Source organism: Populus alba, chromosome 16 (genome assembly GCF_005239225.2).
Source record: "Populus alba chromosome 16, ASM523922v2, whole genome shotgun sequence".
Taxonomy (NCBI): Eukaryota; Viridiplantae; Streptophyta; class Magnoliopsida; order Malpighiales; family Salicaceae; genus Populus; species Populus alba.
In genome coordinates this window covers 3,293,852-3,307,035 of record NC_133299.1, presented here as the reverse complement: position 1 = coordinate 3,307,035, position 13,184 = coordinate 3,293,852, and the positions used below count along the sequence as shown (strand labels likewise).

Below are 13,184 nucleotides of genomic sequence, written 5' to 3'. Positions count from 1 at the left end.
TATAGTAAAATTACATAGTTAACTTTTAACTTTTCATATTCAAAGAATGACTTTTAAGAGCGTTTTTATCTTTGCATCACAATTGTTTGGTACCTATGGTATGCCGTTAGAACCTTTTTTTTTTTTTTTTTTTGTTAATTCACCTTATTAAAATATTAATAAATCGGTAAAATATATTGATATGTCATTGCATTAGAGTTCTCCAAGGTATTCCGGAGGCACATATGGACGGTTACGATGGCGAAAAAAAACCCGATCATCATCTTATTTGATGCACAAGGATGTGATGCACCTGTTGGGGTGGCACGTTTACCAAAGCAAGAGGTGGTTCGACAACGATAAGTTTTTTTCTCCTGCTTTTTGTTTCTCTCTCGCTTGGGACTTGGTTTTTGTGCCAAACCTTTAAAAATTTAGTTGTGTCCTTCATTTTGTATTTATTTTGGGTTTGATCCTCATTTTTTTAATTTTTATTTGCTTTGATTTTAATGCTTCTTAAAGTTTATTTTTTAAAATTTCATCCTTCTCCATATTTAAATTAATTTTTTTTTGTTAATTAAAGATTTTGCTTTGTGATTATTTCTACTTTTCACTAGGTTGAATTAATGGTTTTGCATGGAAGAATCCAAGAAAGGATGCTTATCAATTTCAATTGAGATTTATCTATCTAATGACATGTGCTTTAAAACATAAATTGAGAAAGATAAAATGAAAATGATTTTCTATACTTCGACTATAGGATTCATCATATATGTGATGTAATATACAAGACTAGGTAACATTATGCTTTGAGTATGTCGAGTAAATATAAATATAATTTAGGGGAGGGTCATTAGAAAATATTTAAAAATATTCTTAAGTATTTAGAAAGGACTAAAAAGTATTTTTGGTTTATGAAAAAGATGAATTGGTAGTTCATTGTTATCCAAATACTACTTTTCAATCATATATTAATGATAACAAATCTCATTTTGAATATATTTTCCTAACATTATTAGTCTAGTAGCTATGTATTGTAATAACAATAGTTGTTGCATGAGCAAAGAAACTAAGATCTCATTAACAATTCAAACATGTGCTTAGATGATACCATCTAATTATATAAAGAAAATATGTAAAGATATAACTTGTAGATATGAAAGAGAATCTTGCAATTCCTCTCCCTAAGACATTGTTCCAATAGAAGAACAATTGTCATATTAAGCGATGTAGTATTAAATAAATGAGTGATTAACTTTGATTTCAAATAGAAGATTGTTCAGTGTATATGCCTTTATAGCAATCGAGTAATTACATGTGACATGAACTTTATTCATGCAAAAAATATGTTTTAATTTATAAAAGCATTCTTTATCTTTAATATTCATTTTAGTTTGATTAATGAGTCTAGAGTAAGAATAAAGTTCTTGGGTCAACAATATTTTATATAAAAAATTATAAAGTGGTTATAATTAAAAGGATTTTTATTGTATCAAAGATTTATTCTTAAATATTCTTGATCAATTATCTATTAAGACTAGACATTAATGAGAATTGACAAGATCATTACATGTCTCTCTTTTTTTTTTTTTTTTCATTTATGAAAAGGAAGCAATTATTTTTATAGGTTGAGGCATGAGAGATTCTTGAAATTTATATATAAAGTGGTTGTTACATGTCAAGTATGTTGAACTTATCTATATGATAATTCTATATAGAGAGATTACTCATGTCTATAAAAAGGCTCCCATGAGAACTGTGTAAGTAATCCTTAGATTCAAGATTATCAAATTATCTTATATAAAAAATATTGTTATATTTTGATCCTAACTATACGTTGCTTTAATTAAGAGTAACAAATGAACATATCTTAGAGATAACATAAAATATATGAAGATATTTTAGTAATTAAGAAAAGATTCATCATCTTAGCTAAATTAAAGAAACAATTTTACATATTCTTAAATAGTATTGATTGTGAGGTTTTTATGTAAGGGGAAAAGATTTGAAAAAAACTCCACAAGATTTAAAAAGAATTTTAAATTTTATTCAAAAAATTAATGATCACAGTGTTAAGAGAAAACATGATATGATAGAGTATCCACACTTCATGCTCAAATGTTCAAATAAAAACTTTTTTTTTTTAAAGAGACTACAATTCTAAACCTAAAAAATTAAGTAAGGATTAGAAGAGATATTTCATAATAATTGTCTTGAAATAAAATATGTGATATTTTACAAAGGACAAAGTGATATTTTATCATTAATAAGAATATTAAATTTTTTCTATAAATATAATGTTATGCCTTATATTTATTTCGAGATGAGTTTAAAATAAAGAAATAAGAACAACAAATAAAAGAAAAAAACGCTAGAACTAAAGGCATAATAATCTTTCTCTTTCTTAAAAAGCTTTAAGAGATCTTTCATTATATAAAACAGGTGGATTGTTATTAGATGTTAGATAATTAGATAATTTATGATTTCTGACAACTCAACATTAAAAAGTTGATCAAACCCTAGAAGAAAGAATTGATCTTTAAACAATCTTTGTGTCCATTATGTTCATGTCTTTCAAGAAATTCAATGTATAGAACTATTACCCATTTCCTCTTTGAGCCAATATAAATTTAAATGGTCATTATAGAGTTTGGAAGGTAATATAGCACAGATTCAAGTTTATGTTAGGTATAACTGAGAAATTTTATTGGGTACAAAGAGTAATTAGTAGCATCCTATTAATTAGAGGTGTTTATGGATATAATTGGGTCGAGTTTGAGTTCATAATTATATCTAACTCAACTTCTAATATTTTACAAAATTATAAACCCGACCCATTCAATTTTGTTTTTGTTACATAATCATGTTGGGCTAAGTTTCTTTGAATATTATAGATATTTATGAGTTGAGCTTATATTTTAAATTTTCATGTGTTCAACTTAATTAGAACTAAGATTTGGGCTTAATAAATTAGCATAAAACTTGTTATAATTTGTAACAAATAATTTAGGTTTAACATATCAATAGACTAAAATGAAATAATCAATTGCCAAAAAAAGGATATAATAGATAACAACAAATCAAGTTGGTTGTTATGGGGTATATAGGTTGCGTTGGATTGATCGAGTTTAAAAAATCTTTATCTTTCACTTAACCTATGATATTTATTTTTTATTTTTTGACTCAATATTATCAATAATATCCACATTATCTGATTTTAATTGGTTAGGTTGGGTTAGATAAATATTATAGATGGGCTAGGTTTTTTTTTTACTAACCCTTACTAATAGTGACTCATCGAAATCTACTTTAAAGAAAGATATAGATATAAGGAGGAGAGAAAATTCTTAGGTGAATATAATCTTATTATTTTTTGATACGTCATGGATTTTATTATCTCTTATATACTTATGTGTGAACCTTTTTTCAAAGTAGATTCCAATAAGTAATTATAAGGATACCACTAGTTACTCATTATACACCATAATTTTTTTTCAGATATAGCCATGAAGAAGGTAATTTAAGCTTGATGATTATCCAAAATTAGATTTGATATATTTTTGTTAATATATATTTTTTTTTAAAAAAATTCAAACACAACGGAAGTCCAATAATAAACACATCATAAAACTAAAGCTAAGACTTGCTTTTTTTTTTTCGTAGGGTATTTAGCTACACAATAAGAAATTGCCATTCAATTATTTTATCATCGTTCCATCATTCCTAAGATTTGAACCTGAATTAATACAAGTTTAATTCGCTAGGACGTCCACTTGAAAACAAAACAAGCAATTTGATTAGCCATACCGCTACTTAAATCTGTGTTTTTGTCAATTGTTGGGGTTACATCAATACACGAGAGTGCATGAATTTAAAATGAAAACCCAAAGAAATAGACTCGGCCTTGTTTTCTTTATTTATTTAATGCTAGAAAAAGGGTAAAAGAGGGCTTGAAAGGACTCCTCAACAAACAAAAAGGACCGAATTGAAATGTCCTTTATGAATGGGCAGCGACAGTTTTGCAGCAACTTGAAAGTGCCTCTAGAAAACGTGAATCAACGCACCCTGTGTAATTAATAATGCATCTCTACGTCACGAATGTGTAGCTCTAAAAAATTAAAAAAATAATAATGAAAGTGATGAACAAATAACTTCATTTTCAATCGATCAAGCCAACACCTTTACAAATAAAAAAATAAATTCTCGAGGCCAAAAGAGGCAGAAGGGGACCATACACTCGAGAGAGATTTCACACTATATGGTACCAACTTGGTTATATAATATTTATGAAACTATTGTTTTGCGCCTTGGAGATAAGAGTGAAAGCATTAATTTGATCTTAATATTCTTTCCTAATGCGGCATCCAAGAGTATTATTCCTTCACTTAAGAATGCCGCTATCCCTTTATGGCAATATTTCGATGGAATATTCATGATTATTACCTCTAATATTTTAATAAAAGAGGAGCCAATGTTCTGTAATTCGGTCCGACCACATAATTCGGGCAAGACATGCAAGCTATTGGCCAGATAGCTATGCAATCCAATTTATAAAGAAAAACCATTAATAATAATAAAAAAATAAAATAAAGTGGAAGCAAACAACAAGGCAGGATTTAATAACGTGTGGTGCCCTCTTGACCACAGCCATTAACTTAGGTTGAACACCGATTGGAAGGTGGGTTGGTTAGGCTCACTTTACAGTTTGAAAAAAAGATCCGATCTAATTGCCGATTCGGCTTTCAACTAGGTAGGCGTTAACGTCGGTTAGTGGACCAACTTCAATTTTGATTTTTCTCAAAAAACCTATGTTGTTTTAATTAAAAAAATAAATCAATCTGTTTTTTTTACTGACTTAACTCTCGTCAAGCTAGCCTTGTAACACTGTTGAAAACCTTTTAAATCCCCCGTTGAGAAAATAATAATTTTAAATTTGATTCAAACTAATTGTAAAGATGTTTGAGTGAGAGTTTTCTTCCGTGATAAATTAAAAAGTCTCTTGTATGTAATTATATACGGTGAAGTAATTAATCGGTATATAAACTAGCTTTTCTGGGAACTCATTAATTTGATGACAAAAATAATTATATTAATATAGAACTACTAAATCCACACCAATATCATATTGATGGATTAATGTTAGCAACGCAACTTGCATTAAAAAATACTATACTTTAAAGATTATGTTAATATAGATTTAATGATACCAATAAAAGCTACAACCAATGGACAAGAAATACATCAATGAAGTTATAATCTTTTGCTATTGTGCACTCTCCTCTGCGGTATTAATGGTAGTTTTTGTTCATTTATTTTATATGATGGTGAAAATAATTTCATAAAACAGAGAAAATAAATTAAATGAAAAGGATATATATATCCATCGGGCTCGGGATGAAGTGAAAAAAAATTTTTTTTAAAAATAAATATAATTTTAATAATTGTATAGGAATATGGTGGTTTTTATTTATAGATGATTTTTAAGAGTATATTTGTATAAAAATATACTAAATTAATGTGCTTTTTAATATTTTTATTCATTTTATATATTAATATATTAAAAAAATTATTATTATTTTTTAAAAAAAATTTAGTATAGACTACCGGACGCGCACTCGATCAGTTGTGCCTGGGGCATGATGGGCAGCTAATGGCTACCTAACTAAGAGTACTGAGCTACAGAGAGTGTGAAGATGGTCTTTGGACAGAGGTTGTGTAATGTAAATAAACTCTTTTCATGGAAGCTAGAGAGAGAGAGAGAGAGAGAGAGAGAGAGAGAGAATAAAAGGAAAAGGTGAAGAGTGAAAAGACAAGTCAAACGTCAAATCGAGGGTCTTGAAATCATAAGACAGTCAGTGGATGTGTTGTCAATCAATATGATTTTGTTGCTCAATAATAATAATAATTATTTTTATTTTTATTTATTTTCCTTTTCGAATTTTTATTAATAATAATATCAAAGCAAAACAAAAGGGGGCAAAACAACAGCTACCTTCTTCTACTTTACTCCCCCTTTGCTTTCTTTTGCCTACCGCACAACGCCGAGTCATTAATCATTATAAAGAGTTTCTTTGACACTGCGTTTCCAACTGTATTTTTACGTGTTTTAATAATACATTTGATTAAAAAATATATTAGCTTAATGATTTTTTTTTCTTAATTTCCTTCATGATTTTGAATTGATAATATAAAAAAAAAAAAAAAAAAAACATATACACCACGGTAAACACCAGTGGCGCTTTTAAAAAAAATTTTTTTTTATTTTTATTTTTATTTTTTTCTTTACTTTATAGTAATTTTTTTTTAATATTTTTTTTTTTTTTTAATACCAAACAAGAGCGGAAACACGAACAGATAGTATACAAAACAAACACTCTTTAGGCTGTGCACGTGCCGGGTCTTGTCTCACGTGCAGGTGGTCGGGCCCCTGCCCCTTAAAAATATAATTAATTAAACTTGATTATGTTGGGCACTAGTCCCAATATTTATGAACATGAACCCTCAAGTCCCGGCCGACACGGTTTCCAAAGAGCCCAATTTCCAGCCCCCCACACGCACCCTCTTAATTCCATGTTTTCGAAGTCCACATTTTACATCTATGTAGCTACAAGGATGGAGCACATGCCACTTCTTCAATTATTTTCTATCGTTTTCATTTCTTGTCCATCTTTCTTATTTACGGGTCCTTGTCACCAATACGTTCTTGTGTTGATTTTTCTTTTTTTCTTTTATTTAATTTTATTTTACTCTCTCACTCACCTCCATATAGTAGTGGTGGTGACAATGTAATGATGGTGTTTAGAGCATGTGGTTGGTAAATAAATAAAAATTGAGGACAAACTTTTCCCTACTAACTTTGAGGTTACCTTTCTTAGGTATCATTATTAATATTCACTTTTTTGCCTGGTTTGTTTAATGTTCATTCACCTTGTCTTCTATAAAATACATTACCTCCTCCCCTCATGGGGCTACCTTTTGTAACAAAAATATTGTAATTTAATTAAGTATATATAAGTAATTAGGTTAATTTCCTTACTCTTCTGCCATCATTGATAATTCGATGCCTTGTAGAAAAAAGGTTATGCAGCTGGTACGCCCAACACCACCAGGATAATGCCCTTTTCATGTGATAAATATTTAGTTTCTTACTTCTTAAAATGGGCAAAGAGTGAGTATTTGGAACAGTTAATTGGTTATTATGTAATCTAATTGGGATTGATTTTGGATAATAGATTATTAATGTGGATTCTTGTCATGTCTCTGCTCACATCAACAGACTGCGCGCAGGGATCTATGGTTTCCCCCAAGAGTTTTGACAAGAAAAATTAAAAAAATAAAATAAAATTCAGTGTTAGTTGGCCTTTAGGAAAATACAGGAACAGATTCTTTTTGAAGTTATAACTTTTGTCTTTTGTGGATAAAAAATAAGATATCAAATAATCCAAATAATAACAACAATTGAAAATCAACAAATGATTTCTATCTATATGTTTATTTATATATCGAGAAATTTAAACTACTTAAATGCTTGATGTGCAGAGAACATTTTGTAGCCCTTGATCTGCATTTCCAGTCCAAGATCATACTGCGAAAGAGCACATCTTAAGGCCTCGTGTAGTGAAGACATCACAAGTATTTTTGACGAGCATACTCTTTTCTTACTTTCTTTTTTCCCTCTTGATAAATATTTTTATTTTACAAGTTGAGTTTATATAATCTAGAGATTGGTCACAAAGGGCCAAAAATACGAAGTCATGTATGTATGTATGTATTCTGAATGAAGTACGGTTTAAGGCAAATTATACTGTTAAAGAAGAAAATAAAAAGGAATAGGAATAGAAAAGGCCTTGATCCCAGTCAAAATAAAGGGGGGTAAACTCATCGCATCTTGACCACAAAAGTAAGAATTTAATTTTTCTTATGATACCTTGTCACTCTCTATGTATTATATTAATTCCTAAGTATGTTTAGCGCTTTTACATCTATTTTTTTATATTATAAGGGTCTTTTACATCTATTTTTTATATTATAAGGGTAATTTATTATTGAGGGATATCGTATCAATTGAACTTCAGCGTTTTTATCAATAGATTTGAAGTTTAAATTCTAAAAAAAAATAAAGTGAGATTTAGAAATATTAAGAAAGTATATCCTATTATATGGTTTATGGTTCGTTCAATAAAAAAAGAAATATTAAATAAAAAATCGCTTAAACAAAATACTTATGAAGGTAAGCTATGCTACTATGTCATTGACTCTTATATATATATATTTATTTATTTTTCAATGAAAAATGATATTTCTAAATTAATTTATGTGTTAATCAAGAATATATTTTTTTTCTGAATAATTTCAAAAATACTTCATTAGCATCTATTCAAAGAAATTTAATAATTTTTTATGATACTTATTAGCTCAATTCCTTGAAGTTACTCTTACATTTTTTTTTATGACTTAAGCATAATTAAAAGAGATTTTAAAAGTCTCTAATTACAATTAAACTAATTGCTGCTCCTTCCTCAACCATAGACAAACAAAGTGATGTGTTAAAAATAGATGAATGAACATGGTCCCATCACTACAATAGTCAACACCCTTATTAAAGTCATAAGATATATATATATATATATTATTTTGCATTTGCGTGTAGTTTGTGCTCAGAAAACTACATGTACTCATACGTCCACATAATTATTTTAAGTGTATATCATAAGCAGTAAATCTCTCTCAATAATTAAATATTAATAATTCTAATAAATCCCATCATTATTATTTATTTTTCACCCCTTTTTTTTAAAACCTCAGCCGCCCAGAATAGCCATTCATATTGCCCCCCCCCCCTCTCTCCATCGAGAGAGAAAAGAATCTCTTTCTTTCTCTTTCACAAATATACAGTAACACACTAACCCCATCATCATCCTTAGCAAGAACACAGGAAAAAAATGAAGTCTTCCTATCTTCTCTACCTCTTGTTAACTGTCCTTCAGCCTTCACTCTCTCTTCTTTCTTTCTTGCTCTTTATTATATAATTATATATATATATATATATATAGATAGGACGAGGCAACCCTAGCTAGTAAACAAAACCATATATTTGTTCATTTTGAAGACATGACTCTTGAAGACTCTCTAAGAACCCTGTCTTTAGACTACCTTAATCTTCTAATCAATGGCCAAGCTTTCTCTGATGTAACTTTCAGCGTAGAGGGTCGGTTAGTTCATGCTCACAGGTGTATTTTAGCAGCAAGAAGTTTGTTTTTCAGGAAGTATTTTTGTGGACCTGACCCACCATCTGGGTTAGACCCATCTGGATCAAGGATAAACCTGGTTGGATCACCAGGTTCAAGGTCTAATGTGATACCAGTTAACTCTGTGGGGTATGAAGTGTTCTTGTTGCTGTTACAGTTCTTGTATAGTGGACAAGTCTCTATTGTGCCACAAAAACATGAGCCAAGGCCTAATTGTGGCGAGAGAGGGTGTTGGCATACACATTGCACCTCAGCCGTTGATCTTGCTCTCGACACTCTTGCTGCCGCTAGATACTTTGGTGTTGAACAGCTTGCAATGCTCACTCAGGTCTTTCTTCCTTGTAGTCAGTCATATATAGCAGCTCGTTATGATCATTTCAAGATTTTCTTTCTCTCTTCGCTTCTTCTCCCTTTGTCTCCTCTCTTTTCTCTCAAAATCTTGATGAGTGTGTAGAGTAGTACTCTTATGTTTTTTCTTTGGTTTTGGTTTTTGGGAAGTGGGAAGGCGTTTTTGTGTTGGGTTTTTTTATTTTCTTTTTTCTTTTTGTTGTGAGGGAGATTTTACTATCCCATGAACAAGTGGCTGAGGGGTTGTGTCTTGTGTGATATTTCAATTGGTTTCTACCTAGCTAACGTTCATGTTCATCTCAAGCAGTTGCAGTTGAGTTTGATCCCACACTCATTTATAGTGCTTTGTATTCAAGCACTAAGTCACTTGACATTTTCTTTTGTAGTTGGAGATGGTAATTCAATAATTGTTTCAATTTTCTCTTAACAGTTTTTGTGGGCTTTTCTTCTACTTTTCATCTCATTAACTTCTGTTCTTTCTGCTGTTGATATATAGTTATCAAACACTATAGCACTATTTTCATTTAAGTCAAATGTTGATTTTATCCATGTTAGATAAGTGTTTTTTCTTGATTTCATGTATCATTTTTGGTTGCTGGAGTTGAGATTTTCAATCTTTGTGCTGTACATATAGCCTCGACTTTCTAAATTTAGTTCTTCATCTCCAGTCTTGTCTTCCACAGTATGCTCACCAAATTCATGCCAAACAAGCACTTTCCCCATTTGGGTATAAGATTGTGAAAAAGAGATGGACAGGATAAACAAAATTTTTACATGAAACATCCCATCATACTCCAAAACAGGATGGACTCAATGCAATTGATCGTAAAGAAAATTTTTCCGTTTGCAGCTAAATCCATTTACCAATGCTAATTATTATTCCCTTGTTTTCTGTTCCTCAGAAGCAATTGGCTAGCATGGTAGATAAGGCCTCAATTGAGGATGTGATGAAGGTTCTTATAGCTTCAAGAAGGCAAGATATGCACCAACTTTGGAATACTTGCTCCCATCTTGTGGCCAAATCAGGCCTACCACCAGAAGTCCTAGCTAAACACCTTCCAATTGATGTTGTGGCCAAAATTGAAGAACTACGACTCAAATCATCCATTGCTCGTAGATCATTAATGCCTCACCATCACCACCATCTCCACGATCTCTCTGCAGCTGCTGATCTTGAGGACCAAAAAATTCGAGGAATGAAAAGGGCATTAGACTCATCTGATGTTGAACTAGTTAAGCTTATGGTAATGGGAGAAGGCCTCAATCTCAATGAAGCATTGGCTTTGCATTATGCTGTTGAGAATTGTAGCCGAGAAGTGGTCAAAGCCTTGCTTGAACTTGGTGCAGCTGATGTTAACTATCCGGCAGGACCCGCAGGGAAAACCCCACTTCACATTGCAGCAGAAATGGTGTCACCGGATATGGTCTCAGTACTTCTTGATCACCATGCTGACCCTAATGTTAGAACCGTCGATGGAATCACCCCTCTTGACATTCTTAGAACACTAACCTCAGATTTCTTGTTCAAGGGGGCAGTCCCGGGTCTAGTTCACATTGAGCCCAACAAGCTTAGGCTGTGTCTTGAGCTTGTCCAATCCGCAGCTTCGGTTCTTTCACGTGAAGAAGGGAATGTGAATGCAACTACTTCAAATCCTATTTATCCACCAATGAGTGATGAACATAATAGTAGCCATAGCAGCCAGAGAGACCATCATGCAATGAGTCGACATGATCCAGCAATGTACCGCCATCACTCTCATGACTTCTAGTTCAAGCCTACCTAAGCTCTCTCTTTATAATTATATAGCAATGATGGAGGATCAGGAGAGTTAGACAAGTAAAATGCTTCATGAAAGTTCATGAAGATTATTATTGGATTATATTTATATAACCCCCCCCCCTCTTGTCATCAATCTTCAATCACTTCTTTCACTTGTTGCCTTTTGTTTTTTGTTCTCTTTTTCTCTCTGTTCTGTTTGGGGTGTTTCTTTTGGTTTTTGTAGGCTTTCAATGATTCATCATATGAGAAGTGCAGTTTCATTGGAGATGGGATACATCTTTTCTGATCTCATGGGGATGAGAGACAAGGAGAATCTGAGTTTTTGCTCTCTTGAGGAGAAAGAGACGCAGGTCAATCTTTTCAAACCTGGCCTGTCAACTCCTTTGTATTTATTGATAGTATCTAATATCATCGCCTATTTATTGTGCCCTTTTATTTTCTTGTTTCCTCCACCCCCCCTTCCCATCACCTAAACATGACATTATATATATATATATATATAGTAAATTAAGAAAAAAAAAATAACTGACCCGTGCTAACATTTAATTACACAATAAGAGTCTTTTAAAATATAGCTAGGAAACGTAAATTACAAGGGAGATTTTGGTGTCTAATACTGATGGTGGGGTTTCTTTAGTTCATCATAAGCTTTGTTTGGACTTGGATGATATATATTATAATGGGGGAAATGAGCTGTCTCTTTTCTCTTTCACGTTTCTTTTCCAAGCATTCATGGGCTTTTGAGAAAGCTTGATTGGATGCGGTTTTGTCTTAATTAATATTTAGAAGAAAATCATGTGGTTATGTACAATTTGATTGGATGTCCTCCCTTCGAGTGTGACTACACAGGACAGCTTAATATATTCGTATTATCTAATTGAGGATTCCCTTCAGGTAATCCTCTTTTTTGCCCCCCTTGCCTTATTTGGTCTCTTGTAGTAACTCCTAGAGACTTACAGCTAAAACCCTAGATGGTTTTAATGTACTAGCTAGTTTCTAAACTAATGGGTATGTTGTTCCCTTGCTGATCACCCTTGACGTCTACTGTATTTGCTTGCAGTCTTGGGATTCCTTCAGCTCCCTCTCTTGAATGCTGTCCATTGCTTATTTCAAAGTTATTTCTTATATTCAAGTGTTCTTTGATGTGGAATTTGTCATGAAAGTTAAACCAGCACTTGTTAGCCACTCATTATTCTTTGTTAGAATAGTCAAAAATCAAAATGCATGTTTCCCAGCCAATGAAGCTTCATGCCTGTTCTAGCACTCAAGAGTTTTACCCCCCAATTAGGGATTTTCGTACATGAATCGACCATGTGATGGAACGTAGTAGAAAAGCAGAATTTTCTGCAATCTTTTTTCACCTACTTTAAATTTGCCTTTCATAATGTTGTGGCAACATGTGCATGGTATATTCTAGCATCTCAGTGGTCTCAAAGGTCAGCTTGATTTTGCTAGTAGATTTTGATATTCTGAGGCAACGTCATGAACATTATCTGCTTTCAACTTGCTCATAATGATAAGTTTTTGAGTGGCTCATCTTTTTTTTTTTTTGTAAAAGACCTGATAACATTCTTTTCTTAGTTTAATTGGAGATGACCTAGCTACTACGTGAGTGACTTAATATAATTTTCAGCACTATATATATCTGTATTCCTTAATGACGTTTATATTTAGATATATAGATAGCCCTAATGAAATTATGTGGAATTGTGAAGAAAATATTTGAGCATCAGGAAGGGGGCATGCATGGTGAAACATTTAATGTGAATTTATTCAAACAGGAAAATAGGCAAAGCAATCTCCTGCCAAAGTTCTTCTGTTTTGCGTGTTTG

The 13,184-nt window shown here is 31.6% G+C and overlaps 1 protein-coding gene across 1 annotated transcript; it reads left to right on the top strand.

The window, feature by feature from the left end:
- The first annotated feature begins 8,797 nt into the window (after nucleotides 1–8,797).
- Nucleotides 8,798–11,786, top strand: LOC118031932 (BTB/POZ domain and ankyrin repeat-containing protein NBCL). The gene is made up of 2 exons (XM_035036441.2): nucleotides 8,798–9,552; nucleotides 10,475–11,786. Exons 1-2 carry the CDS (start codon nucleotides 9,088–9,090, stop codon nucleotides 11,339–11,341), a joined length of 1,332 nt encoding a protein of 443 aa, XP_034892332.1. The 5' UTR covers nucleotides 8,798–9,087; the 3' UTR covers nucleotides 11,342–11,786.
- Nucleotides 11,787–13,184: the final 1,398 nt, after the last annotated feature.

Coding starts and splice junctions, on each gene's coding strand:
- LOC118031932 (XM_035036441.2), top strand. CDS start 9,088: ATGACTCTTGAAGACTCTCTAAGAACCCTGTCTTTAGACTACCTTAAT. Junction 9,553..10,474: donor AGCTTGCAATGCTCACTCAG/GTCTTTCTTCCT, acceptor TCTGTTCCTCAG/AAGCAATTGGCTAGCATGGT.